The sequence below is a fragment of the Hippopotamus amphibius genome, chromosome 1 (genome assembly GCF_030028045.1).
Source record: "Hippopotamus amphibius kiboko isolate mHipAmp2 chromosome 1, mHipAmp2.hap2, whole genome shotgun sequence".
NCBI classification, from domain to species: Eukaryota; Metazoa; Chordata; class Mammalia; order Artiodactyla; family Hippopotamidae; genus Hippopotamus; species Hippopotamus amphibius.
In genome coordinates, this window is record NC_080186.1 from 151,345,841 (window position 1) to 151,373,828 (window position 27,988).

The following is a 27,988-nucleotide window of genomic DNA, read 5'->3' on the forward strand; positions in this document are numbered from 1 at the left end:
GCTAGAGATTGCTAAGCCCCATCTCCAGAGTTTAGGATCTGTAGGTCTGGGTGAGGTCTAAGAATCTGTATTTCTAACGAAGATCTCTGGTAGTGTTGATGTGGCCAGTTTAGGTCTACACTTTGTGAACCACCACCTTATATTTTTCTTCTTTCCCAAAACCTAATATCACCTGTGTCCTCAGTTTCCTTTCTTTGAACCTGCTGCAATTGGGTTTCTACTCTGTGGAGGGGGAAGTTCTTCAGTGGTCTCACGTTCTTTTCCCACTCAGGACTGTGTCTCTTTCATCAGCACATCTTTCCAAATATCTCTGGGCTGTGTATAATTTCCTAACATACACACTCACACTGATTTTCAGCATTAGGTGTCTTTTCCCTGCATTGCCACTCCCAGAAACTTCAGCTAGTAACAGAGCAAAGGTAAACAAAACTTCTCTTTCCCAGACTCATACTTTACCTCCCTTATTCTCCCTGCCTCTGCCTGTCTGCCTCACAAAAATGTTGTGATGGGTAAGATCGAATCAGAATGGATAGAGCAGAATCCTACAGATGCTTATGAGCTGGAAGGAGCTATGGACCCAGGAGTGGGGGGGGGGGGGGGGGGGGGGCGGGGGTATCACAATTAAACTTCACATTATTATGTATTTGTAGGCAAATGGTTGGAAGCTTAGGTTCTGGAGTTAGAATTGATTTTAATCTGGGCTCTGGTACTTACTAGCTATGTAAGCTCAGACAAATCACATCTCGGAACCTGATTTTCCTCACCTGTAAAATGGAGACACTAATACCTTTGTTGCTAGGAGATGGCAAGACATAGAAACAATATGTGCAAAGGAGCCCGGGACAGAAACAACACTCAATAAGTGGTCGCTGTTGTGTTTACTAAATAATTGCTTTAGTTTTTTTTCCTGGCCTTTTCTCTGCTGAGGGCCTGGAAAGGAATCCATTGTTCGTAGCGATCTTTCCGGCCCTAGCCTGAGTGTTCTATCATTTACAAAGATTCTGGTCACCTGCCTCAGGCGGTGGCTCCGCGAGCCCGGCGGGCTTCGCTGAAGGCCCTGCTTTCCGGGTATTTACGGCGCGCGGCCGCCCCTGCTCGCGCTCAAGTCTGCGCTTCCAGGTTCAGTTTCAGGGTCTCGCCGGCAGCCCCGGCCGGCGGGCGCGCAGCGAGCAGCGGGGCCCGGACGGCAGGGTCCCCTGGGGCCCCGGAGTTGGGAAGCGGCATCCGGGAGCCCCCGGAGGAGGATGGGCTGCGGACACAGCAGGCTGAGCTGCTGCAAACCCCGCAAAAAGGTAAAGGGCGCCGGCGGAGAAGTTTGCCTTCGGAGGGAAAGGAGGGTGCGGAACCGCTCCGCCGCCGGGACCCTCGGCGCCCCGGGTTCCCTCCGGTCGGCCGGGGATGCCAGGCGGAGAACAGCTAGAGGCCGGCTCGAAGGGAGGCGGGGAAGGCTCGGCCGGGCGGTGCTCTCTCCCCCGGCCTTGGGCTGAGCCGCGCGGGGCAGCAGAGTTTACAAACACGGCCCCAGGGCCCGTGAAAGGCAGCTAATTCCGGCTGGCAGGCTGGGGAAACGTCTAGTGCCTATGGCAGGTGCCTTTTTGCTTCTGTCTGGGGCTGCTCGCTGTGTGGCCATGGACATGTGATCTGCCCTCTCTGCGCCGTGGGTTTTCCCACCATGAAGGGGCAGATGATCTCTAGGGCCGCTGCTCGCACGCAGAGTGGTCCACGGATTTACATCATCGGCATCACCTGGGACCTGTTAGAAATGCAGACTCTCGGGCTGTGCCCCAGAAGTGCTAAAATAGCCTTTAACCAGATGCCCAGGTGATTTCAATATGCTTTAAAGTTGGAAAAGTGCTGGTCTAGAGCCTTTTCAGGCCCCAAAGCCGGTGCATGTGGGCTGTCCTAGGGGTAGCTGGGAGGGGCCAGCGGGGGGGGGGGCAGATTTACCGCGTTCTGCTGCCCTTCCTGTCCCTCCCCCAAGGGGCCTCCGAGCTGGGTTAGGGCTCAGGAGACTCTACTCGGGTTTCTTGCAGTGGGATCAGCTGCCCCTTGGGTTCTGACAAGCCCAGAAGGTCAGAGCCTGGAGCCAGAGAACAACCTGAGGCACAGAGAGCAAAGGGAGGACCCTCAAATCCTGAGCCTTTTTCCTATGACTGCCTGCCCTCCAGCCAGGTGGGAATAAGTGGTCCTATAAACTTGATGATCAGTCCCCTGAGACCTCAAGAAGCCGCCCCCCCCCCCCCACACACACACATTGTGACACTATTTAGTAATTCTTCATTGAACTCGAGTCTCTGCTGCTTGTGCCTGAGCACAAGCTTTTCAGCCTATTGAGTATGAGTACTGTCCCCAACCTGGGTGATTCTATTTCCTGCCCTGTGCCTAGTTCAGAGGGAAGAGTTTCTGTCCCAAGTGCAGTGCCTCCCCAGCTTTCCTTGCTCCTGCTTTATTCCCAGTTCAAAAAACCTCCTCTAGTTCTGACCCAGAAACCCTCATGTCTTCCCTGGCTCCAGTGGGGAAACTGAGGCTTGTCTCCATCAGCGGAAGCAGAAGGCTGGCTAATGGGATGATGAGCAGATAAACCTGAGCCTGGCTTGAGACTTATAATGAACTGGTGATAGGTGGGCATTGATCCTCAGTGTTAATCTTGCCTCTGCCACAAACATGCTGTGTGACCCCAAGTAAGCCATTAGCACTCTCTGGGCCTCAGTTTCTCCCTCTATATGGAGAGGGAGGGTGACGAGCAGGATGATCTCTAAGAGTCTGAGAGTCTGTGATCTCTGCACCTGTGTCAACCTCTCAGTCTTCAAAGTGGGCCAAGGGTGAATTCCATCCATGCAGTGGCGGGAGGAGACTGGAGGAGGAGCCCTGTTCCAGGCCTTGACTCCTCCATAGTCCAGAAGAGGAGATCAGAGTGAACGTGGGTTCCCCTGCCTCCTGGCCTTTCTGAGAGCCTCGCCAGCTGTCCCTGTCTGTCCCTGGCACAGCCTGAACTGGACCCCGTGTCCCAAGCTGTGAATGGCAAGTAAAGTCAACAAAGACTATCCTAGTGGGAAAGGGCCTTGAGTACCACTTGGGCTGATGCACCCAAAATAAAAATGGGAGGTTAAAGCCTGGAAAAGGAAGGGTCTGGACTGAGGTAACAGAGCAACTTAGAGCAGAACCCAGGTATCCATTCCCCTAGCCCAGTGTTCTTTATCTGCCCCTACTCGGTGCTTCCAGTGGCTTCTTGCTGATTCCAAAGCCCTTTGGCATTAAAGCCTTCACCCTGTTGCCTCACAGCAGCCTGGCTTGTCTTCCTGCCCCAGCAGTGCCAGGGGCCCCTGCCCCTGAGTGGCAGGATTTATAAGCTGATTGTGTTTGAAGTTCACGCCTGTTTCCCTCCCTCTGTGTTGTGCTCCTGCCCAGTTTCTCATCCAGGTGCCAACCCCTAGAAGGCATGAGCTTCCAAGCTCACCACCAGTAGGCTCTCCGCCCCTCATCCCCCTGGGGAAGGGGGGGCCTCTGAGGATGGGATGTACAAAAATGAGCTCAGACCACAGGAGGCTCAGGTCACGACAACAATGACTCACCCAGAATGGCAGTTGACAGAGTACATTCACATCCTGCCGACCTCACAGAAGCGGGGAAGCTAGGCTGAGCTGTGGACTCCTCCCCACTTTATTGGTGAGGACACTGAGGAGTGATGTCACATAGTCAGTTGGTGGCTAAGCTGTGCGGTGGAGCCTAGTTTTCTGCCCTCCCCTCCCAGGGCTCACTGCCCCACACAGAGCCCAGAGCAGGTGCTACATAAATATTTGAGGGCGTGAATGAGGGCTGCATAAGAGCCAGACCCGGGTTTAGCCCAGGGTGCAGCAGGAGTATCTCATCCGGCTGTGAGAGATACAGGAAGGCTTCTCGGACGTGGCCTGGGCATGCCTTGGCTGGGTGCTGAAGGTTTGGTAGGAGTTACCTAGTCGAGGCAGAGAGGACAGTCTGAGCAGAGGCCGAGCCCAAGCAGTACAGAGTGGCAGTGCTGGTTGTGGAGAGTGGAGGTGGCTAGCTGCAAGGAATGAGGCCGGGGCTTTCAGCAGGGACTTCCCTGGCTAGGGACAGGGGCTTGACCACTAGGACTTCTCAGGGTCCCTCCAGGGGCCAGGCCCTAAGGGTTTGCTGAGTCCTGTGGTCAACAGTGCCTGGCCTTAGCTGATCAGCTGTCCTAGACCCCACTGAGAGGCCTGACCTGGGGCCAAGTGTTACTGGGACTTTTGGGGACATGTTGAAATCCTGGTGGGAAAAATGAGTGGGCGTCCGTGGCAGGTTGGGTGTGGATACTGAAGAATCACCTGCATTGTGTGGTCCTTCCTAAACCCTTTTTGGCAGAGACCGTGGCTGATGTGGCCCCATCCCTGGGAGGACTTGGGAGAAGGCCGAACAGGAAGGGGAGGGGCTAAGGAAACAAGCCCTAGGTGGACTTGCCTGTAAGAGTGAATGGGGGGTATGCAGGGCCTTCCATCCCCAACGGGGCCTGCGTGGGCCCGCCAGGGTGGGGAGGAACAGCTAGTGCCTCGTGCTCAACCCCGTGTGTGTGTGCCTGGTGTCCCCAGGACTTTGGCTCTGGCCCCGGCGCCACAGCCCTGAGCAGCGTCAGAGACCCAGGCTCAGCACTCCTGCCAGAGCCAGGTCTCGGGCACCAGGTTCTCAGTTGTCAGTAACCCTTCTGGAGGGTTTCCAGGTAACAGGCCAGGTGAGAGAGGCAGAGATGCAGAAGTAAACTCCATGGGAGAGCCTGGCATGGGCACAACTAATTCTGAAACAGAACCATGGACACTACGGGCATGGGCTTTAGAACTGGGTCCGCATATTCATTTATTAACTTGGCTCTCCAGACTCTGGACCAGGTGCCACTCCAGTCCTGGCTCCATCGTGGATCCAGTAAGTGACCCTGGAAGGGACTTGGCTTTTCCGTGCCTCAGTTTCCTCAGCTGTAAAATAGGCGTGATGCTAGCTCCTGAGTCATAGGGTTTTAAGATTAAAGAATGCATGTAATAGAGTCCGTAATACACTGACTGGTACGTGGCACACCCTTGATAAGACAGCATGTGGGTGAGGACATCACCGCCTGGACTGGAATGAGGAAGACAGGAGGACAGTGACATCCTTGGCAGGCTGTTGGGTTGGGAAGATGAAGCCTGGAGCCTGACCACTGCCTTCCAACCTCTGAAGTGTTATCAAGCGGCATGGGCATGGCGCGCAGCCTTGTCCTCTGTTGTTTCAGAAGGCAGAGTTGTGGCCAATGAGGGGAAGCTAAAGGGAGCCAGATTCTGTTTCTTACCAGGAAGAAGGGTAGTGAGTTCCCCATCCTGAGAAGTTCAAGCAGAGGTCAGATGTGATTGTGGCAGAAATAGAAGAGGGGATGCAAATCTAGGACTAGGAAGTACTTAGAATTTCACTTGAGACATCTAATGATTGTGATTTTTATAATGTTTGAGGCAAAATTTCAAAATTTGGAAAAGTATAAAGAAGTTTTAAAATAGTTTTTAATCCTACCGTGAAGAGATAGCCTCTGTGTATGTTTCAGTGTCATTCTTTCCACTGTTTTCCTACATGCATGATATATGTGAATATTTTTGCAGAATTGGGGATATAGCTTATTTTTTTAAATATTTATTTATTTATTTATTGGTTGTGTCAGGTATTGGTTGTGGCACGCGGGATCTTTCCTTGTAGCGTGCAGACTTCTCTCTAGTTGTGACACACGGGCTTAGTTGCCCCGCAGTGTGTGGGATCTTAGTTCCCCAACCAGAGATCGAACCCTGGAAAGCAGATTCGTAACCACTGGACCACCAGGGAAGTCCCTGGGAATATATTTTAAATGATTATATTCGAGTTACTTAATATTTTGCTGGGGGCATTCTCCCATGTTAAGTAGTCCGCAGAAATGTGGTTTTTAACGGCCACCTAACATTCTGTGGATGTTCTGAGGCTTATTTAACCAGTGTGGACACTTGATTATTTACACTCCCCACTCCTACCCACCTTTGTGTTTTGATGCTAAGCCGGAAGACTGTGCCTTTTTGTCAGAGGGGAGAGGTGGGGGGAGGGAAGGTCTCCAGAGAGCCATGTCAATCTTGGCGGGGTTTTTTTGTTGTTATTGTTGTTGTTGTTTTAATATTTGTTTATTTATTTATTTTGGCTGCCCTGGGTCTTCCTTGCGGCATGTGGGATCCAGTTCCCTGACCAGGGATGGAACCCGGGCCCCCTGAAGGAGGAGTGCAGAGTCTTACCCACTGGACCACCAGGGGAGTCCCTTGGCTAGGTTTTGAAGGTGGGTGCGGGCCAGATACTTGCATCAGAGCGAGTGGGGTGCACAAGAGGCAGAGCCCCTGACACCTGGTCAGTAGAGGCGGGGCAAATCTGACATCTTACCTTGCTTTGCCGACAGTGGGACAGAGGGTCTGTGAAAGGAAACTGCCTTTGCCGGGCACCTAGCCCTCTGTCCCAAACATTGCGGGGACGTTGGTGTGTATGTGGCCTCTGTGCTGGTGGTTTTTGCTCAACCCAAAAAATGATGCCCCCACCCCACCAGAAAAATCATCCTAGTGAAAGCCAATACAGGCTTCCATATATAGGACCTCTGACAACTTTGTGAGGTTCAGTGCCAGACTTCTGTATTATAAAGAGACATCCGTGCCCTGTGACCTAAAACCCATCAGAATAATTCCTAATAATCCTTATCTTGGAGACACAACCTTTGGTAACACATTTTCTGCACATCTCTTTTTCTAATTTTCTTTTTCTTCTTTAAGATCTTTTATTGAGATACAATTGACATATAATAAACTGCATATATTTAAAGTGTACAATTTGATATTTTTTTCTTATTAGTAATGTATACATGGCAATCCCAATCTCCCAATTCATTCCCCTCCAACCCCCCCACCCCCTCCCCACTTTCCCCACTTGGTGTCCATATGTTTGTTCTCTACATCTGTGTCTCTAAATTCTGTTCCCTTGTAGCTGAATTCCCAGGTAGCTAGCATAGGTCCCTGAGAGCCTGAGATGCCCCTCAGGACTTCCAGTGCTGCCTCAGTTGGGTGTTGAGTTGGGGGCCCGTGCTTCACGTCATCACTTGTATTTTTTTTTGTTACAAAATGGGCTGAAAAGATAAAAATTCAAATTGGTTGTCCACAAGCAGGCTGCTGTATAAGTCAAGATGGTGACACTCCTGGCAGGAGGGACTGCCACCAGACATCTCAGTGTTCCTAGGTCGGCTAGTAAGCAAAAGTTTAAAATCTGCCTGAAAAAGAGCTCCGAGGGGCTTCAGTATAACATTCATGAGTGTTCATATTTAAAAACCAAACTTGGAAAAAGTCCATGGCCCCTATAAAAGGAAGAGTCTGGCAGATGGCCTGAGTCCTGGCTCTGACATCTCAGGGTGCACTTGGGTTTCCATCCTCAAGGCCTGCACTTTGTCCTCTCAGTGTCCTCCACCCTCAGAGCACTGTGAGCCACCCAAGATGACTCGATGACCAGGGGCAAGGCCCGACAGGGAGCAGGACCTGCAGGTAGGGGTAGGGGGAGCTCCTGGGACCTCACGGCAGGCAGAGGGAAGGAGCAAGAGAAAACGAGAAAATCCATCCATCTTTAGCATAGATAGATCTAAATCTATCCATCACCTGAAGGCAAGCCATCCAACTTCTCTCACCAGGTAAATGTGAATCCCTAAAAATCATTTATCCTGTCACTTTATTTTCAAACCTAAATCTTCCAAAACATCTAGGCCAAACGCCTCACAATACATCCATCCCACACCCATGCTTTCCCCCCCAGATAAGTGATGTACAAACTGACCTACTTATAGTTTTCCTTCCTCGCCAGCAGTGAAGTTCTTTTTCAGAGTGTACAACAAACTTTGTCATTTCTCCACCACCCTGTGCAACCCTACCCCTTGCCCTCTCCTTGAGGGAACAGCTCTGACATCAGAAAAGTTATCTGTAATGGGTTTTTATTTGTTTGTTTGTTTGTGGCCACACAGCATGTGGGATCGTGTTTCCCAACCAGGGATCAAACTGTTGCCCCTTGCAGCGGAAGTACGGAGTCTTAACCACTGGACCGCCAGGAAAGTCCCTGTAACGGGTTGAATGGCGTCCGCCCCCCACCTCCCCAAACTCATGTACATCCAGGACCTATGAGTACGACCTTATTTGAAGCAGGGTTTTTGCAGATGTAATCAGTCAAGATGAGGTCACACTGGATGATGGCCCTAATCCAAGGACTGGTGTCCTCGTAGGAAGAGGGAAATTTGGACACAGATACATGGGGAAAAGGCCATGTGATGGCAGAAGCCGAGATCAGAGTGATGCAGCTACAAGCTCAGGAACGCAGGGGTTGCTGGCGACCACCAGAAGCTAGGAGAGAGGGATGGAACGGAAACTCCCTCGGAGACTCCAGAAGGACCCAACTCACCTGATACCTAGGTTGGGGACTTCTAGCCTCCAGAACTGGAAGAGAATACATTTCTGTTGTTTTAAGTCACCGACATCGTGGTAGTTTCTTACAGCAACCCTAGGAAACATATTTTAAGGTTAATTACTCCTCACCCTCTCTCACCCCTCCCCCACCTTGCCACCAGTCGCAATGGGCAGGCAGAACACAGTGCCTCCCTTTTGCAACCATGGCTTGGCAGAAGAGTAGGGAGTGCTGCAAACAAGGAGGTGCTTGGACAAGGCCCAAATGCTTCTGGACACCAGCTGCAGCATCTGCAGAGGAAAGTGCACTGGGCAGGGGGTCAAGAGTGGGTCCTACTCCTGCCTCTCTCACTAACTTGCTGTGTGATCTCAGCTGGTTTTCTCCCCAGGCCTTGATCTCCCCACCTGTAAAATGATCGCCTTGGCTGCTTTTAGGTTCCAAGAGAGGTATTTATTCTGCCCGTTGTTGTTAATTTCTTCATACGCAAGTCAAAGCTGAAAACACTATTGTTTGAAACATTCTAAGAAATTAGGCAAAGCTGAAGCTCCCCCTCCTTGACTGCAGTATTTCTAGTCCTTTCTCCAGAGATGACGACTGACTGCCATTAGTGTGTGCTTTTCTAGGTAGTTTTTCCTGTGCATTTACATACAGTAGAAAGTTTATTTTGCCTATTGATATTCTACCAAATGACTTTCCACCTTTCCTACTTTTTTTAAACATACGCGTGGCATTGCCTAGTGTCATATACCTTAGTGTATTGAGCCAGTGCCCTATGGTGGATGTGAGGCTGGTTTCTAGTGTTTCTCTGTTACAAGCGACAACCCCCCTCCCCGCCACCGAGCACCTTGGAGGTGTCATTGTCCTCACTAATGGGTGCCTCTCTCTGCTGGCAGTGCTCTGGCAGGGTGGGAGCACTTGCCGTGTGTACCTTGGGACGTGGCTGCTGGGCTCTGTCATCCTCTGCTCCAGGCATTACAGCTCCCCCCTTTTTACATCCTCCCCAGAGAGGCTGCTCAAGAACAGAGGGTGATATGAAGGTTCAGGACACCCCCCCAGACCCTTGTGAGCAAGGGCTCCTCCTTCCTTGTCCTGCAGAGAAGCCCTCTCCATGCAGGGGCTGACAGTTGAGTGTGTCCAACCGCCAGTCCTGCCTTGCCTGGAGCCAGTGAGCGTGCCGGGACTGATAGAGGATGAGGTGTTGGGATGACCTCACTCTGCCCCTTCTTTTGCATCCACAGCATGCCAAAACCACAAGGGCCCTGATGTATCCCGTTGCCCAACTCCATGCCAGAGAGAGGAGGAAACAGAAGCCCAGAGAGGGGAGGGTGCTCCCCCAAGGTCACACAGCAAGAAGTAGCAAGTCAGGGGCTTGACTCTGGACTCCCACTGGGGAGTTTGCCATTGGGTTGGCGAGATAAGTGGATATCTGGCTGGGTATCTATGCCCTCAGGCTGTCTCTTCCCCAACCGTGGCCACTGACACCATTTCCTGTCCCACTCCTTCATGGTCCTTCTGCCTGCCAGGCTGACCCGAATGCCAGACATGGTACCGAGTGCTTCTGCCAGCTCCGGGCCCTCCCAGGTGATCAGAGCTCGCAGACCCCCTGGGAGGCTGATATGGGACAGGAAGAGGTGGGCTCTAGGGAGAAAGAAAGGGGATATGGAATATTGGAAACCCTTTCTTAGACCTCAGCCTCTCCATCTGTGAACGATGGTTTGGGCCCTGCACTCACTGTCTGCCACGGGCAGGCTCAGCAGGTGCTTGGGAAGGAAGTGGTTCTGTCCTCCCCTGAGACCTCTTTCGTCAGCTTCTCAGATAGGAGGGCTGGAGACCACATATGCCCCTGACTTGGGGTGTTCTGGGGGCATCGCAGGTGTTCAGAGAATAGGTGGGGCCTGCCGACACGGCTGAGAGGTACTGGCTGGCGTGCCTACCTTTCATTCGGTTGTGTGGTCATGTTGCTGTGTCCCCAGGCAGGCACTGGGTGATGCTGACACCGTAATGTGTAAAATGAACGCGTCGAAGTGAATTTTTGGAGTCCCTGGCTGTGTGAAAATGAAATCACTTTCAGACATTGCTTCAGCAAAATACTTCTGCCCACCTTAGAGATGAGGAAGCTGAGGCCTGTGGTCATGGTGTTCTTACATCTGAGCCTCTGTAGTTTGGATGTGAACACTAACATTTCTCAACAGCCCTGAACATTTAGGCCTTGCCTTTCCTCCACCCGAAGCCCTGGAGGGGGCCCCTTGGGCCTCTGCCCCCACTGGCCTCCGCCCCCACCTCCTTCCTGCCTCTACCCTCAGCCAATGGGCTCTGCCTGTGGTTGTTCAGCTCCCGAAACTAGTGGTGCCGGAGCCCCACCCACGCTGAGTCCTGACGCCGGAAAGGCAGCTCTGATACTGCAGAGGAGTTTGACATGAGCCCCTTGAGGCTCAGAATCCCCTAAACATTTGGCTGCTTGGATCCAGCTGGCGTGTGCGCGAAGGAAGCGGGAGGGGCTCCGCCTCGAGTCTGGATTCCCACTAGGGCTCTGCTCTCTGCTTTGTGGCCTCTGACAAGCACTGCCCACCCCACCTCTGGGCCTCAGTTTTTCCCTTTGGAAATAGGAGGTGAGGATTGAAATAAACTGTCCCCAGGGGCCCTTCCAACCCTGTCTCCTGGGTCCCAGTAAACCTTCTTCGCCAAGGTGGGTGTGACAGAACGATGCGGCCAAGGGAAGCCAGGGCTGTGGTTCATGGGGACAGCGGAGGAGCTTGATGAACTCTTAAGCGTCCTTTGATTACGAAATTCTCGAAGCTAAGCAAGAACAATGAGGCCATAAGTCACACCACTCAATCAGAAATACACAACACCTGAAGGCCCACGAAAAGGATGGATGATGGTCCCTAAAGCAAGGTTAGATGCCGTGTCTGCAGGGAAGGCTGAGCCATCCTCAGGGCTTGGCTTCCATCCTAGCAGGATTCCCAAGGGAAGGAATAGCTAAGCAGCTTCTATCCAAGTGGCTTCTGCCTCCCTCATTCTTTCCTGGTGAGGCTCAGAATTTGAGGGAAGTTGCTTCAGTATGAGATTATGAAAATTCACCCCAAAGTACTGCCGCCTGAATAATACTCAACAGAACCCCCTGAGACTGTTTATGTTGGTGGGTTTTACGTACTGCCTGCACTCGCTACATCCTTTGCTTACTGGAGGTCTTTACTTGTTGAAAATTAGGGATATTTTATAGAATTATTGACTGTTGGAATTGAGGGTCCTTTGAGATCACTCCGTTCAACCTGCAAAATGAAGTTTGCCTCTTCTTGCATGCTACCAGTGACAGAGAGCTCACTACCATGTCACCCTCTAACAAGGCAGCTTATCTCTGTTTGGGGCAGTTCTGAGATTCTTCATGTTGCAGTGAAACTTCTCCCTGAAACTTCTAGTCCTTGGCTACTATCCTGACGTTCAAGGCTGTGGACCACGCACTAGCAGCTTCTACCTCATGGCAGTCCTGCAGAGATCTGAAGACGTAATGAAGAGCTTTTTGGTTTTGTTTTCATTTTTTGCCTGTTCTTGAGGCTGATCAACTGTTGTTAACAGTCCCTCCTGTAATTTGGTTTCTGTCTCCTACCACATCCTGTCAGTTCCTCTTGGACACCTTCCATTTGGTCAGTTTACCCTCCAAAATGCAAGCATATTCAAGGGGGTCTCGCCAGGCCAGTCCGAGCTTATCTGGCTTTCTCACAGCTCTGGGTGCCGTCCTCCCGCTCTGCCTGGACTCTGTCTGCTTTGGGAGCCGTGTTCTACCTTAGACCAGGTTTGCTTCCACTTGACCCCAGAGCAGTGCTCTGGTCTGCTTGACAGCAAGAATCTGGGCCCCAGAACTGTGCATGTTACCAGGACAGAAGGGCCCTGTTTCCAGCCCCCTTAGTTGAAGGGCTGCCCTGGAGCCCAGAAGGACCGAAGAGGACGTCTGTTCCAACCCTGACCCATCACACATAGGAAACTGAGGTCTAGAGAGGGGACAGCACTTCCCTGAAGTCACACAGTGAAGCTGGAACGTGGACCTCCTGGCCTCTCCCCCAGTCCTGGGTTCTCCCTCCATCCCGTACTGCTAGCTGCCACCTCATACCTTTCTTCTCCCAAGTTTCCATTGACGCAGGAAGCTGCCATCTCTCTTCCAGAGCTCAGGCCGGATGCCCCTCCCAGTCTGAGGCCTGCCCCGCTCTACTTTTGGAAGGGAAAACTTTTGTGGCCCCCTCCCAGCTCCCATCCTCTCCCACTTCAGGGTGAACTCTGCTGCACGACCTCTGAGGGGGGAGCAGCCAGGCCCCACCGTGGGAATGTTCCATACAGGAGTTGCTTGTCGATTCCCGCTCAGCCCTGGGCTGTGTGTCCTCGGGCTCTGGGGAGCCTCAAAGTCACCTGGATGGATGGGTCGAGCAGAGCTTCCCAGCACACACACACCACCCTCGGGTTCTGTAGGTCTAGAACTGGGCCTGGGAGCTATATGAAGCAAGTACTTCACGTGATTCTAATACAGGAGACCCTCTGTGAGGCCTAGAAATTCCGAGAAATACTGTTCTGGGCATCAGAACAGATACTGGGGCAAATCCAAAGTCAATTTTAAAAATGGTCCCTGTCCTCAAGGAGCCCCCTTGGACTAGCAGGAGAAGCACAGGTAACTGGGTAGCTACTCGCATGGGTGACTGAGCAGGCCCTGGAGCGTAGAGCTGACAGGAGCTAACTCAGCCCTGGGGAGAGACCAAGTAGAAATAATATATGAGCTGAGCTTGGAGGCCTGAGAAATTATTGACCATATGTCATGCTGGGATGAGCAACTTGGGACGGTCTTGAACACACAGTTGTGTGTGTTGTGGCCAGGAGCACAGTAGTTTGTTTTGGTTTGGTTTTGGCCTAACAAATTGGTCAACATTAAGAAAATAAAATAAAAAAGATACTAGTTCATGTTGGCAAGGTTGCAGTGAAACTGGCATTCTGTGTGCTATTAGTGGGTGATTTCACGATAGAACATTTTGGAGAGTAGAGCCAGTAATTTCAAATGTGTAAAAAAGTCTTATAAATCAGTATGTTCTCTAAAGCATGATTTGGAAATTAAAAAATGGAAATAATGTAAATATTCAACAGTGGTGTTTTTCGTTTCTTGCTGTTGTTCTGTTTTGTTTTTTTGGCCACGCCATGTGGCATGCAGGGTCTTAGTTCCCCAACCAGGGATCGAACCCCAGCTCCTTGCATTGGGAGTGTGGAGTCTTAACTCCTGGACCACTGGGGTCTTCCCTCAATGGTGGATTTTTTTTTTTCACATTTGAATTTATGTTTATTCACATGTAGGAGGGAATAACATTTTGCAATTAGATCACAACTACCAGAAAACTACTCAAAGTGAGAGGTTCATAGAAATGTTAGAGAGTGGAAGGAGATAGGTGAAGGCATTATTTTTTTTAAGAAGCAAATTCTTTGTGGTCAACATATTCTTGCAAACTATTTTGAGAATGAAGCACTAAGTTAGATTGTAATATTAATTATTTAAAACCGGTGGAGGTTGTATGGATAAAAAAAACCATTCAAAAGTAGATTATTGATTAAATGATTGAATTCACCCATAAGGATGTCATACTCAAGTCATTAAAATTAATATATTTACAATATATTTAATGCCATGTAGTAACTGTTCATATTTGAAAAAGATATAAGAAAGTATATATAATATTCCAATAATGAATAAATATTATTTATTACCACTATAATTGGAAAAAGATGTTTGCCAATATTTAAATAGTAAGAAAATGGAGAGGAGGACAGTAGAGTGAGGACAGACTATGATGAGTCTTGAATGTCATGCTGGAGGAGTTATCCTGGGGACAGGGGTGCTGTCAAGATCTGAACGCTCAAGCACAAGGCCATGTCCTGCCTGAGGTCTGGGAGCTGTTAGTGGAGGAGACTTTTTCACCTTCTGTGGTGGTTATTTGGGAAAAGACAGTTTCTCATGAGCTTTGTGAACTTACTTGAGGCCAGTGGCAGCCTAAGAGATCTAGCAAAGCACTGTGGGTCTTTGCTCTCGCCATGCTTTTCAAACATAAAGTGATAAATGTCAAAATGTCATGTTTGAGCTCTTAGATTACGCTTATCGGTGCCTTATCTCATTTAATCCTTAAAATAACCTCATGAGGAATCCGAGGCTTGGAGAGGCCATGTCATCGCATAGTGTTGGATTTAGGATTTGAATCCAGAGCTGGGTGATTTTAGAATCCCACGGTTCTTAACCATCCTGTTTCCATCTCTGCTGTTCTGAGACCTGGTTCTTGTGCTCGATTTTGACATCGCGGTTCCGTGTGAAGCTCCAGTCTCCTCCCAGTGCAGCTGAGAAGAGCTGAGATCAGACACTCAGGGTTTGAACACCATGGGCATAGTGGGGTGAAACCAAGACCTCCTCACCTCCACTTCACAAAGGAGGAAGCGGGAGCCCAGAGGAGGGAAGAGGTTTCTCCAAGTCTGTGGACAGACCGAGACTGGAATTCCGGAAATCTCACTCCCATAAAAACGTTGACCATATCAGTGTGACCAGTGGTGGCAGCAGGGACAAGACAACCGTTGGCATTTAACTCCCTCTTTCCTCCAGCCCAGGCTGGAGAGGCTGGCTCCTGTCACTTCCCCAGAGCCCTGTGTTGACAGCTTGTTCCTGAGCCAGGCGTCCCCTCTCCCCTGGGCAGGAGGGCCAAGACTTCACAGGGTGGGTGGAGAGTGTCAGGCATGCCAGCCACTGAGCAGATCTGGGGGCCAGGGCCTGGGGGAGGCACTGTGCTTTGCTTAGTTTGCCAGGGTTTCACACTGCACCAGACCCTGTGCCGGGCACTGTGGGGCAGGAGCAGAATATGCTAGAAGCCTTCCCTTCTCTTCCTTCCTCAACCAGAAGTATGCTTTCTAGCAACATTTGATTCATTCTTGAGTTCAGGAAGTTGTTGATAATTTTTATTCTATTAATCTTTTATCACATTAAAAAGTAGTTTTACAATGATAATTCATTATTGAATGCTTTCATAGCCTTTTTTGGTTTTTTGTTTGTTTTTAAAATTTATTTTTTGGCCGCATTGGGTCTTTGTTGCTGCACATGGGCTTTCTCTAGTTGCAGCGAGCAGGGGCTACTCTTCATTGTGGTGCACGGGCTCCTCATTGCGATGGCTTCTCTTATTGTGGAGCATGGGCTCTAGGCGCACGGGCTTCAGTAGTTGCGGCACACGGGCTCAGTAGTTGTGGCTCTCAGGCTCTAGAGCACAGGCTCAATAGTTGTGGCACACGGGCTTAGTTGCTCCACAGCACGTGGTATCTTCCTGGAGCAGGGATCAAACCCATGTCCCCTGCATTGGCAGGCAGATTCTTAACCACTGCATCACCTAGGAAGTCCTTCATAGCCTTTTCACAGGCTCCTATTGAAGTGTTTTTTAATATGAGGCCTAGAATATCATTTTTTTTATCAGAACACTTTTTTGAGGTATAATTAACAAGTGACATGTTAATTTTAGGTGTACATCCTAATGATTCAATATTTATGTACATTGTGAAATGATCACAATAAGTCTAGGTAACATCCTAGAACGTTTTGAAAAGTATACAAAATGGCTCAATTTTTTTTTCTACCCCAGATCCTGGTCCAGTAGCTAGTGCCAGGCTTTGACCAACTTTTCACCTTTCTGGGGTGAAATGAGAAAATTAAATGTGTGAGTGTGTGTGTCACATTAAAGTGTTACTTTGCCTTTCCTGGAAGAACTGTCTTGAGCTTTCCTTAATATATTTTGGAAGGTTAAAATGTCTTTTATGAAATGATAGTGACGCTCTGCAAATAATTTTTTCAGCATCCTTGCTTGTCAACCCATATAAGCTCTTTTATTTAAAAATATTACTTATGGAAACTGAAATCTGGGGGCCACTGACACTGCTTTGTGGTATAGAAAGCCCTTTTGCATCAGTTCTCTCCTTTGATCAGACTCAACCCACACTGGCCAAGGTTGGTTAAAGCTCCTACTAGGTTTGGCTCCAGTACTTGACTCTGCCAGTTGTTCCCTGATCTACCTTGCCAGCATCAGCCTTCTCATCTTTAAACTGGGGGACATTCATATTCCCCAGGATCCTTCTGAAGATTAGCTAAGACAGTATAGATGAGATAGCACAGTGCCTCGTACCTCCTGGCTGCAGTATCTCACCCCCATCTGTAAGTACTGCTGCTTCCTTTTAGTTGGGGAAACAGCCCTTCTCGCAGAGAAGGAACATAGTAAAACCATGGCTTGAACTTTGATGCTCTGCCTTCGGTACAGGGAACTTGGCTGGAAGTTGTGGTAGCCACAAGTCCTGAGAGGGAAGGGGAATTGTCTCTGAACTGGGGGTTGGGAAGTTTTAGGACACTTAGAGACCACAACTGGGGTGAGGATAATAGCAGAAGGTCTGACCAAGTCCCTGGAGAAGGAAGAGAAGGGCAGGAAGGAGCCCATGGTTGGTGGCAGGAGCCAAACCACAAGAACCTAAGGAGAGGTCAACCAGCATCAAACTCCCCGCTGAGGGTTTCCCTGGCCAAGATGAGAAATTCTGCTCTGAGGAACCTTCCCCGCAGGGAGAGTGCTGCCTTGGGACGGTGAGGAAGGAAGCCTAAGTGAACTGGGCACAGGGAAGGGTTTGGCATAACTGAGTTCCTGTTTTGTCTTTAGAAGAATCTTACCACAGCACCCATCCTCACATTCACATCCTACCTTCTACCTTCATCCTCATGGCTGTGGCATTTCTTCCAGAGGCGCCAAGGACCAGATCAGTCACCCAAACCAGAGCTGCAGGAACTGGGTCCCCTCAATGGCGATACAAGTGAGTAGCCAGCCCTATAAATGCCCTCCCTGACATCTGTGATGTTTCCTGCTTTGTAATCAACAAACATGGTATGGTTATTTAATTATCTCATGAGATTTTAGTTAGGTTACACTAATAGGAGTATCATGTCTAAAATCAGGAAGGCAATAGTTCTTCCCTGTTCCCTGCTATTGATACCACACCTGGAGCGCTGAGTTTATTTTGGGAAAGTACATTTTCAGAGGAGTCCAGAAAAATTGGAAAGGGTACAGTGGAGAGAGATCAGGCTGGTGAGGAATCTGGAAACCCTGTCCTTCAAGGAGCAGTTAAAGAAACAGAGGATGTTGCAATAAAACACAACGATTCTCTGCAAGTGACTGAAGTGCCCTTATGGAGAAGAAAGATGAGCCTTGTTCTGTGTGACCCAGAGATCAGTACGAGGGCCTCAATGTAGCAGAAACAGGCTGCAGAATCCAGTTCAACCTCAAAGGATTTTTTGTGCGGTTGTTGGTTTAAAATCATCAGAGCTACTTCGTAAGAGAATGAGCTCTCCATCTCTGAAAGTGTTTAATTACCACCTGAAGGCTGTCAGGGATATTGTAGATGAAGTTCAAGTACCAGATAAGCAATTTGGTCAGAATTCAGAGGTTCTCCAATCTGACTGTACATAAAAGTTCCCCGGGGGGAGGGAAGAATTTTCAAAAATACAGATTCTGCGGCCCCACCACAGGCCAACTAAATAAGGATCTCTGGGATGGGGCGGAAGACTCTGCATTGTTAGTGATGATAAATCTTTATAATAAGCTTCTCCCTGGCTGGGGCCAGTCTGGTACTGCTGACCGATGTTTGGAACCCTGAGCCAAATGATTTACGAGAGCCTGGAACTCCCTGATCATGACCACTGCCTCCCCGCCAGAACCCAGGGCTGAGACTTCCTATCTGATGGACTGACCACAGCCTCTTTCCTCACATTTCTTGACATATCCTGTACCCAACCTGGCCTATGGAGTTCTGTAATAATATTACTACTAGTTTTATAATAATACTAACAATGCTAGTATTAGCCTCCAATGCTTGTCACACACACCGAGGAATATTTAGAGAACATTTAGTGAACGATGGAGAGCATTTATTGAGCACCTCCAAATGCCTGGCACTACACTTAGTGCTTTTTAAAAAATTCATTCATTTGTTGTATTTTTTAGATTCTACATGTAAGTGGTAACATACAGTATTGGTCTCTCTCTGACTTGGTGCACTAAGCATGATACCCTCTAAGTCCATCCATGTTGTTGCAAATGGCAGAATTTCGTGCTTTTTTATGGCTGAGTAATACCCCTTTGTATGTGTGTACTTCCTCTTCTTTACCCATTCACGTGTCGATGGACGCTTAGGTTGCTTCCCTGTGTTGACTGCTTTTCACGCACAAGCAGGCACAGCAAGGTGGTAGTCGGAAGTGTTTGCTGTGGAATCAAATTGCGTAGGTCCGTTCACAGCCCTTTATCCCGACTGTGAACTGGGTAACCTTGGGCTGCATAATGTCTTTGTCCCTCAGTTCCCTCATCTGAGAAACGGGGATAATCATAGCGTCCACCGCTCTGGGTGGTTGGAGGATTCAGTGAGTGATGCCTGGGAGACGCTTGGGATGGAGCTGGGCATGTTTCTGAGCGTGGTGAGCTCTCAGTGTTCTTTACCTGCCGTTGTTGTTTTTATTGCCCTTGTTTCCTGACTTAATCACCTCCGTAGCCCCATGAGGTAAGTATTATCATTTCCTGATTCAACATATTGGGTAACTGAGACCCAGAAAGGGTGGGTCCGTATCTTAGGTGAGACCCAGAGCCTGTTGGACTCACAGTGGCGTCACCAGGCCTATTTTGGGGTTTCCCTCAGCGAGGGCTAGGCTTCCTGTCTGCATCTCCTCACCACTCACAGCAGCCTCTCTACCCCCAGCTTCGAGGATGCTGAAGGTGAGGGGTCACACACGTAGACACAGGGTCCAGCAGGTAAAGCGTGTGACCGAGTGGCCCCTGGCATGCCTCCTCTGTGAGGAGAGGTGAGGACAGTGGCAAACGGCAGAGCCACGTCCTGGACGGAGGGGGTGGCAGCCGCTCCTCGGCCCAGCCCCTGCTCAACACTAAGCACACGCCGCCACTTCCTTGGCTTCTTCAAGGAAAGTTGGAAATCTGTAATATTAAGTAAAAGCTGCCCAGGTATTAAGTATCAGCCACTATTTGTTTTTAATGTAGATATTGGGTAGAGCAGCGGTCCCCAACACTTTTGGCATCAGAGACCATTTTTGTGGAAGACAGTTTTTCCAAGGATGGGGAGGGGGATGGTTTCGGGATGATTCAAGTGCATTACATTTATTGCGCACTTTATTTCTATTATTATCATATCAGCTCCACCTCAGGTCAGCAAGCATCAGATCCCAGGGGCTGGGGACCCCTGGGGTAGAGCAGATAGCACCTTTCTAGGCCGAATGTGTCCAGTGGGTTACTGGCTCTGCTGTAGATCCCAAGGGCAAAATAAGACCCCTGGCTCCAGTACTTCATGAAGGAGGGTCTCCAAAGGTAGGGAGATTTAAGGGGCTGCCTCTGGAGGTTTATCCCCCAACTGAAACCATTCTTGAGGGGGAAACCAGGCTCCCCACCCCTTAATTCCAGCCTCGCACACCCTCTCTGCTAGGCCTGGACCCAGCCTCTGCTCTGTGATATTTTTTTTCCTTCCTCACCTGTAGCCACGACTGCCCATCTCTGTGCATCGGAGGAGGCTGAGCAGCACCAGAAGGCTCTCACCAGAATTCTCCAGCAACACGAAGAGGACAAGAAGAAATGGGCACAGCAGGTAAGTCCCAACCCCTCTCTTTTCCTCCTGTTCTGCTAACTTTGTTAAATCCCAGAGTGAGGCCACGTTTTGGTTTTATTGTTGGTGTACGTTTCTCTTACTCCTTTTGCCAAGAAAGGAATCCTTTATCTGTTGAACACATATTTGTAACTGCTGGCATGTAATTCATTATATTGAGTCTATGCAATAAAAGGTAGGGAAACACTAACATAGCAGAGGGCTTCCTGCCTTCAGTGGCGTTAGGACTAGAAGCCGCCAAAATGCCTTTTCCCCTGGTAATTCTCTAGGAGCCCCCTTCTAAGCCCTAAAGAGGGCAGAGTCAGCTACACCTGCTGTGCCTTGGAGGCCTTGTACCCGCTCCGGGCACGTCATTCCCATCCCTCAGATCGGGGAGTAGGATTCTAATCACCAGCCTCCAAAAGGCTCCAGGACTGGTGAGTGGGTAAGAGATGCTGCCCTCAACCTGCTCAGTCTCATCCTGCTCGGGACCCTCTGCCCCCAGGTGGAGAAAGAGAGGCAGCTAGAGCTTGAAGAGGCGCTCAACGAACAGCGAAGAGTCCTGGAGGGAGAGCATGCGGAGGCCCTCCGAGGTAAGATGAGATGCACTTGAGAGGGCGTGGAACGCACGCCTTCTGTTCCACCTGCCGCGTTCACAGGGAACTCTCACTGGCCTCTGCCTCCCACCTCTGGTCCATAAGCAGTTGGTCACGTCACAGCTAGAGTCTGCAGGGTCCTTCAACTTGTCCTTTTGGGCATGTAAAATCTGACCCCGTATCTTAGTTGAGAGGTGTTTTCCCTTCCACTTTAAAAGCAACTCGTATTCATTATATGGGAAATTTGGAAAACCTTGACAGAGAGAAGAATTTTTAAATATCTGTTTTCCTTCCCCACAGTGATGATGGCTCTTACAGTTTATGGGTAGCTTGACTGTTTTTTTCAAATAACTTTCTTCCCTTTTACACGTGATGTGCTCATCACAGAAAATTTAGAATGTATGGATAAAACAAAAAGACCTTCTAGCATAATGGGTGGATCTGAGACTCTGCAGTCACAGTCTCTGGGTTTGAATCCCAGCCCCACCATTTACCAGCTGTGTAACCCTGAAGAAGTTAGTTCACCCTTGTTCATAGGGTCTTTATGAAAATCAATTTAATTTATAGATAGATGAAGGAATCTAGAACAGTCCCTGATATTTCACAAGATACTTAGCAAATATTTGCTAGTATTTATTATTTTATTACTGAGGAAATTTAAATTGTGTGTAATTCCACCCAGGACTAGTCACTGCTACCCCTTTGATATAGATCCTTTTTACTTCTTTTGTGTGCATCTACCTAGAATATACATCCACGTACACACAGACTTTGGGGGGAGGGGATAAATTGATCTTTTTGCTTTGAACTATATTACTATCTTGTCATTCAACTCCTGTAGCACAGGTTATAGCATTCCAGTGTACCCTTGTTCATTTATTTTTTTTAATATATATTTATTTAGTTGGCTGCCCTGGGTCTTAGTTGCAGCATGTGGGATCTAGTTCCCTGACCAGGGATGGAACCCAGGCCCCCTGCATTGGGAGCATGGAGTCTTTACCACTGGACCAACAGGGAAGTCCCTACCCTTGTTTATTTAATTGAGCCCCTTTGGTTAGGCATTTCGGCAATTTCAAACTTTTGCCATTGTTTATAATAGCAGTGATACTTACACAGTGAACCCCATTTTGTAAAATCTTTGGCACATTCATGAGTTTATCATTAGAATGACATCCTAATAGGGTTGGTATGGCAGACTTTATGCACATATATCTTTTATTTTGGTAAAATACACTTAAGATTTACTATTAGTGACATTTAGTCCATTCACAGTGCCCTGCAACCATCACCACTGTCCATTGCTAGAACTCTCTCATCCTGAAAGCAAACCCCATACCCACTAAGCAGTCACTCCCAAACCCCATCCTCATCCTTCCAGTCCCCCAGCAACTACCAATCTGCTCTGAGTCTCATGGCTTTGTCCACTCTGGACACCCATGTAAATGGAATCATACAACCTCCACATCTGGCTTCCTTCACCCAGCATAACATTTCCAAGGCTCATCCATGCTGCAGTGTACATTTGCACGCCATTCCTTTCCCCCCCATTTAAAAAATTATTCCATTCCTTTTTGTGGCTGAATAATATTCCATTGCCTGGGCACCCCACACTCTCTTATCTGTTCATTCGTTGATGGGTACCTGAGCTGTGAACCAGTGCCACCAGTACAAGCACCTGCTTGAACACCTGCTTTCAGTTCCCCTGGGTGTATGTCCAGGGGTAGAATTGCTGGGTCATATGGTAATTCTGTGCTTAACTTTTTGAGAAACCACCAAACTGTTGTCCACAGTGGTTGTACGACTTTTCAGTTCCAACAGCAATGTGCAAGGGTTCCAATTGTACCACACCCTTGCCAACACTTGTTAGTTTCCATTGTTGTTGCTGTTATTATTATTGCCATTGTAGTGAGTACAAAGGGGTATCTCATCATGGTTTTGATTTGTATTTCCCTAACGACTAATTTTGCTGAGCATCTTCCCACGTGCATGTTGGCATTTGCATAGCTTCTTTGGGGGAAGGTTATCTAGATTTTTGATGCTTTTGAAATTGACTTTGAAAATGTTATACCAGTTTTTTTTTAAAATATTTATTTATTTATTTATTTATTTATTTATTTATTTATTTATTGGCTATGTTGGGTCTTCAATGCTGCACACGGACTTTCTCTAGTTGTGGTGAGTGGGGGCTACTCTTCATTGTGGTGCTCAGGCTCCTCATTGCAGTGGCTTCTCTTGTTGTGGAGCATGGGCTCTAGGCACATGGACTTCAGTAGTTGTGGCACACGGACTTCAGTAGTTGTGGCACACAGGCTCAATAGTTGTGGCTCACGGGCTTAGTTGCTCCGCAGCATGTGGAATCTTCCTGGAGCAGGGATCGAACCTGTGTCCCCTGCATTGGCGGGCAGATTCTTAACCACTGCACCACCTGGCAAGTGCCCAGTTTTTCTTTAATCATCAGAATTTGATGCCTTTTCCCCAGACTTATCTTTTTAAAATACAGTTAAGATTATTTTATATGCAAATTTTTCTATCCTGTTTTTTATTTAACATTGTATCAAACATATTTCCAAGTAATTCTTCTGCTACTAATATGTTTGTAAAGTCTAGACCATTGAGTACGTGGTTTTCCTTATTTCCTATGAGTCTAGACATATAGATTTTAATTACTGTAAGTAACACTGCACTAAACGTGTTTTGCATAAAGATTTGCCCACATTTTACATTATATTCTTAGAGTCCCAGAAATGGAATAACTAGAACAGAGGTCTGAACAATTTTAAGAATCTTGAAATATATTGCACCATTAGCACAAAATGTTTTGAAATAGAATTTAAGCCTTTGCCCTGGGAATTTGAAGGGTTGCATTTTATACTAATACACCCTGTGAAACCAGTCTATCATTTGACCTTAATTCACTTTCTGTATCTCTAAAACCTACCTTGAATCTCATTTCAGTATCATCTCTAAAATCTTCCTTCCCTCCCTCTCAAGGAAAACAGCTTTATTCTCCAAGCAGAGCATTGCCTTGGTATTAATTTTAGCATTGTAAATATATTGATAAGAAAATTTTCCTGTTGTAAAAAGCCCAGAGGGGAAGGGACTGCCTGTTTGAGTTCTTCCCATCCGTCAGAATTCTTTCATAGTTATTTTTAAATTGCTTGGCACCTATTAGGTTCTGCTTAAGTGTGTGTTGAATGACTAAAAGCATAGCATGGGGGAAGTATCACTGGGAGAGGCTTTTGGTGGTTTTTTATATTTGATAACCCTTTGTTGTCTTTGATTTTCTATTTTTGTTTTATTTTTTTAATTCTTATACATTAAATTGACTTTGTATGGCTTCATAACCTTTAACACATGTATAGATTTGTGCAACCATCACCATAATCCAATATAGAATAACTCCATCACCCCCACAACACTGTCTCAGGCTGCCCATTTGTATTCACATCCTCTACCACCCCAACCCCTGGCAACCACTGATCTGTCTTCTCCACCATGGTTTTGTCTTTCTGAGACTGTTATAGAAACAAAATAATACAATATAATTTTTAACATTGGCTTCTTTCCCTCATCATGATGCCTTTGAGAGTCATCCAAGTGGCTGGGTGTATCAATAGTGCCTTCTTTTTCATGGCTGAGTTGTGATCCAGTGTTCATTCATCCCCTTGTCCCAGGACATTCAGGTTGTTTCCAACTTGAGGCAGTTATGAATAGCACTCTTCTAAACAATTATGTACAGGTTTCTACGTGTTCTTAAGTTTCTTGGGTAAACACCTAGGAGTGGAAAGGATAGGTCATATGATAAATGTATGTTCAGCCTTATGAGAGATGACTAGACTGCTTTCCTAAGGGACCATCATTTTACATTCCCATCAGTGATGGATGAGTTCCACGGTTCCTTTTCACCAGCACTTGTCGGTACTTTTTATTTTTTGCTGTTCTAATAAACAGGCAGTGATGTCTCACTGTGAGTGTAATTTGCATTTCAGTAATGACTAATCATGTTGACATGTTTTCCTGTGTTATATGCTGTCTGTATAACCTCTTTGGTAAAATGTCTGTTCAAATCCTTTGCCAATTTTAAGTAGCTTGTTTGTTCTCACTGTTGAGTTTTGAGAGAGCTTTGTATATTTTGGATACAAGTCCTTTGTATTTGCAAATAGTTTCTCCTAGTCTGTGTGGGTGTCTTGGTTTTGTTTTGTTTTCATTCTCTTAATGGCTTTCGCAAAGCAAAGCTTTTAACTTTGATACATTCCAAGTTATTTTTTCTTTTATCAATTATGCTTTGGGTGTGATGTCTAAGAACTCTTTGCCAAACTCTAGGTAACAAAGATCTTCTATGTTTTCTTCCAAAAATTATATGGTTTTAAGTTTTACATTTAGATCTATGATCCATACAATTGTGATTTTTCTTCTTTATACTTTCAAACTGGTAGGTTGCATTGATTTGAGTTTTCAAATTTTGAACTTGCATTATAAAACCCCACTTGGTCTTTTTTATATATCGCTGAATTTGATTTGCTAATATTTTACTGAAGATGTTTTTGTCCATGTTCATAAGGGCTGCTGGTCTGTGGTTTTCTTGTACCATCCATCTGGTTTTAGTATCAGGGTAAAGTTTGCCTTGTGGAATGAGTTAGGAATGTTCCTTCCTCTTCCATCTCTGAAAAAGATTGTATAGAGTTGGTACTGTATTATTTTTAAATATTTGTCAGAGAAACCTAAAGATTTAAACAGATATTTGACCAAAGAGGATATACAGACAGCAGATAAACACAAGAAAAGATGTGCTTGGACATTTCTTTTCCAAAAAGTATTTAAGTACAAATTTAATTTCAATAGTATTTTTCCTTGGATGAGTTTTGGTATTTTGTAATTTTTCCAGGAATTGGTACTTTTTATCTAAGTTGTCAAGTTTATGTGCATAGGAAGTGTTCATAGTGACCTAGTATTGTTTTAAATATCTTCTGTATCTATAATGCTATCTCCTCTTAAGTTTCCATGATTGGTAATCTGTGCATTCAATTTTTTTTCTCTGTCAGTCTTGCTTGAGGTTTATCAATTTTATTAATCCTTTCCAAGAATCAGCTTTCGGTTCCATTGATTTTTCGGTTCCCCATATTTTTCTATTTTCAATCTCATTGACTTCTTTTTATTTCCTTCTTTCTGCTTGCTTGCTTTATATCTAGTTAGCTCTTCTTTTTCTAATTTCTTAAACTAGAAGCTTATTGATTTGAGACCTATCTCCTTTTCTAACATAAACACTTAGTCCTATAAATTTCCCCCTAAGCACTGCATTATCTGCATCCTACAAATTGATGTTTTATATTTTTATTTTTGTTCAGTTCAAAATATCTTCTAATTTCCCTTGAGATTTCCTCTTTGGCTCATTGAATATTTAGAAGTATATTTCTTTCTAAGTGTTTGGACATTTTCCAGTTCTCCTTTTGTTACTGATTTCCAGTTTGATTCCAATATGGTCAGAGAACATAGTTTATATTTCATTCCTTTTATAACTTTTTATGGCTTGTTTTATGATTCAGGATATGGTCTATCTTGTGAATGTTTCATGTACACTTGGAAAGAACATGTATTCTGCTGTGGAGTATTTTATAAGTGAATCACTTGAAACAAGTTGTTGACAGTATTGTTCAGTTCTATATTCTTACTGATTGTCTACCTTTTCTATCAAATATTGAGGAGTGTTGAAGTCTTCAACTGTAATTGTGTATTTGTCTGTTTTCCTTTCAGTTCTGACAGTTTTTGCTTCATGTAATTTGAAGAACAACGGTACATGTAAAAATATTTAAGGTTGTTATGTCTTCCTGGAGAATGAATCCCTTTATCATGATGTAGTGTACTTCTTCATCCCTGAGAATCTTCCTTATTCTTAAATGTTGCTTTTCCACTCTTTTAACATATCTATGACATAGTCAACGTAGGTATCTTGTAGGGAGTTCCCTGGTGGTCCAGTAGTTAGGACTCTGCGCTTCACTGCTGAGGGTACGGGTTTGATCCCTGGTTTCACTGCTGAGGGTACAGGTTTGATCCCTGGTTGGACCGCGCCGTGCGACCAAAACCAAACAAAAACAAGTAGGTATCGTGTAAATAGCACATAGCTGGGGTTTCTTTCATTTGGAGTGTTTAGACAATTTAATATTGTTACTGATATGGTTGAATTTAGCTCTGTCCTTTTGGTAGTTGTTTTCCATTTGTTCTGTTTTTTATCCTCTATTTTCCCTTCCCTGCTTTCTTTTGGAGTATCTGAGCGTTTTTTACTATTCCTTTTGCTTTTTTTTTCTTTATAAATTTATTTTATTTATTTATTTTATTGGCTGTGTTCGGTCTTCGTTGCTGCACACGGGCTTTCTCTAGTTGTGGCAAATGGGGGCTACTCTTCATTGTGGTGCACGGGCTCCTCATTGCGGTGGCCTCTCATTGCAGAGCGTGGGCTCTAGGCGCATGGGCTTCAGTAGTTGTGGCACATGGGCTTAAGAGTTGTGGCTCATGGGCTCTAGAGCACAGGCTCAGTAGTTGTGGCGCATGGGCTTAGTTGCTCCGCGGCATGTGGTATCTTCCTGGGGCAGGGATCAAACCCATGTCCCCTGCATTGGCAGGTGGATTCTTACCCACTGTGCCACCTAGGAAATCCCTACTATTCCTTTTTAACTTAGCTATTCTCTTTTACTATATCTCTTTGTGTATGTGTACGTACACATTAGTGATTGCTCTAAGAGTTACAATATGCATAACAGTCTACTTAGAACTAATATTTTACCACTTCAAGTGGAATATATGAACCTTACTATCATATAGGTCTCTCTATCCTCTCCCCTTTTTGTTGTACTTAGTCTTATGTATTACATCTATATACATTGACTACCCCATCAGACAGTGTTATAATGTTTGCTTTTAACCATCATATATTAAAGAGCCCAAAGGAAGAAGAGTAGTCTATTATATTTACCCAGGTGTTTACCAGTTCTGTTGCTCTTCCTAAATTCCTGAAGTTTCAAGTTGCCCTCTGGTACCATTTACCTTCTGTTTAAAGAATTTCCTTGAGCAATTCTTTTAGAGCAGGTCTGTTAGTGATGAATTCTATTAGAGTTTCTTCATCTAGAATGTCTTTATTTCATCATCTTTCCTGAAGGATATTTTTACTGAAGATAGGATTCTTAACTTATAGTTCTTTTATTTCAGCAGTTTTAAAATGTTCTTATTCCTTCTAGTCTCCAAGCTTTCTAATGAGAAATCCAAAACTCATTTAAACTTAT

The 27,988-nt window shown here is 46.6% G+C and overlaps 1 protein-coding gene across 3 annotated transcripts in view; it reads left to right on the top strand.

Annotated features, from left to right (window-relative positions):
• Positions 1-1,141: 1,141 nt before the first annotated feature.
• The window catches only part of CCDC69 (coiled-coil domain containing 69), a 32,602-nt gene continuing 5,755 nt past the window's right edge, over positions 1,142-27,988 (top strand). For 2 of the 3 annotated variants that reach the window (XM_057730701.1, XM_057730728.1), the window contains exons 1-4: positions 1,142-1,292; positions 17,226-17,295; positions 20,015-20,121; positions 20,624-20,711. In XM_057730701.1, the coding sequence (XP_057586684.1) occupies positions 1,245-1,292; positions 17,226-17,295; positions 20,015-20,121; positions 20,624-20,711 (313 nt within the window). In that variant the 5' untranslated portion in view covers positions 1,142-1,244. Of the gene's footprint in view, positions 1,293-3,866; positions 3,942-17,225; positions 17,296-20,014; positions 20,122-20,623; positions 20,712-27,988 lie in introns of those variants that run through there. The other variant, XM_057730711.1, reaches the window with a different exon arrangement.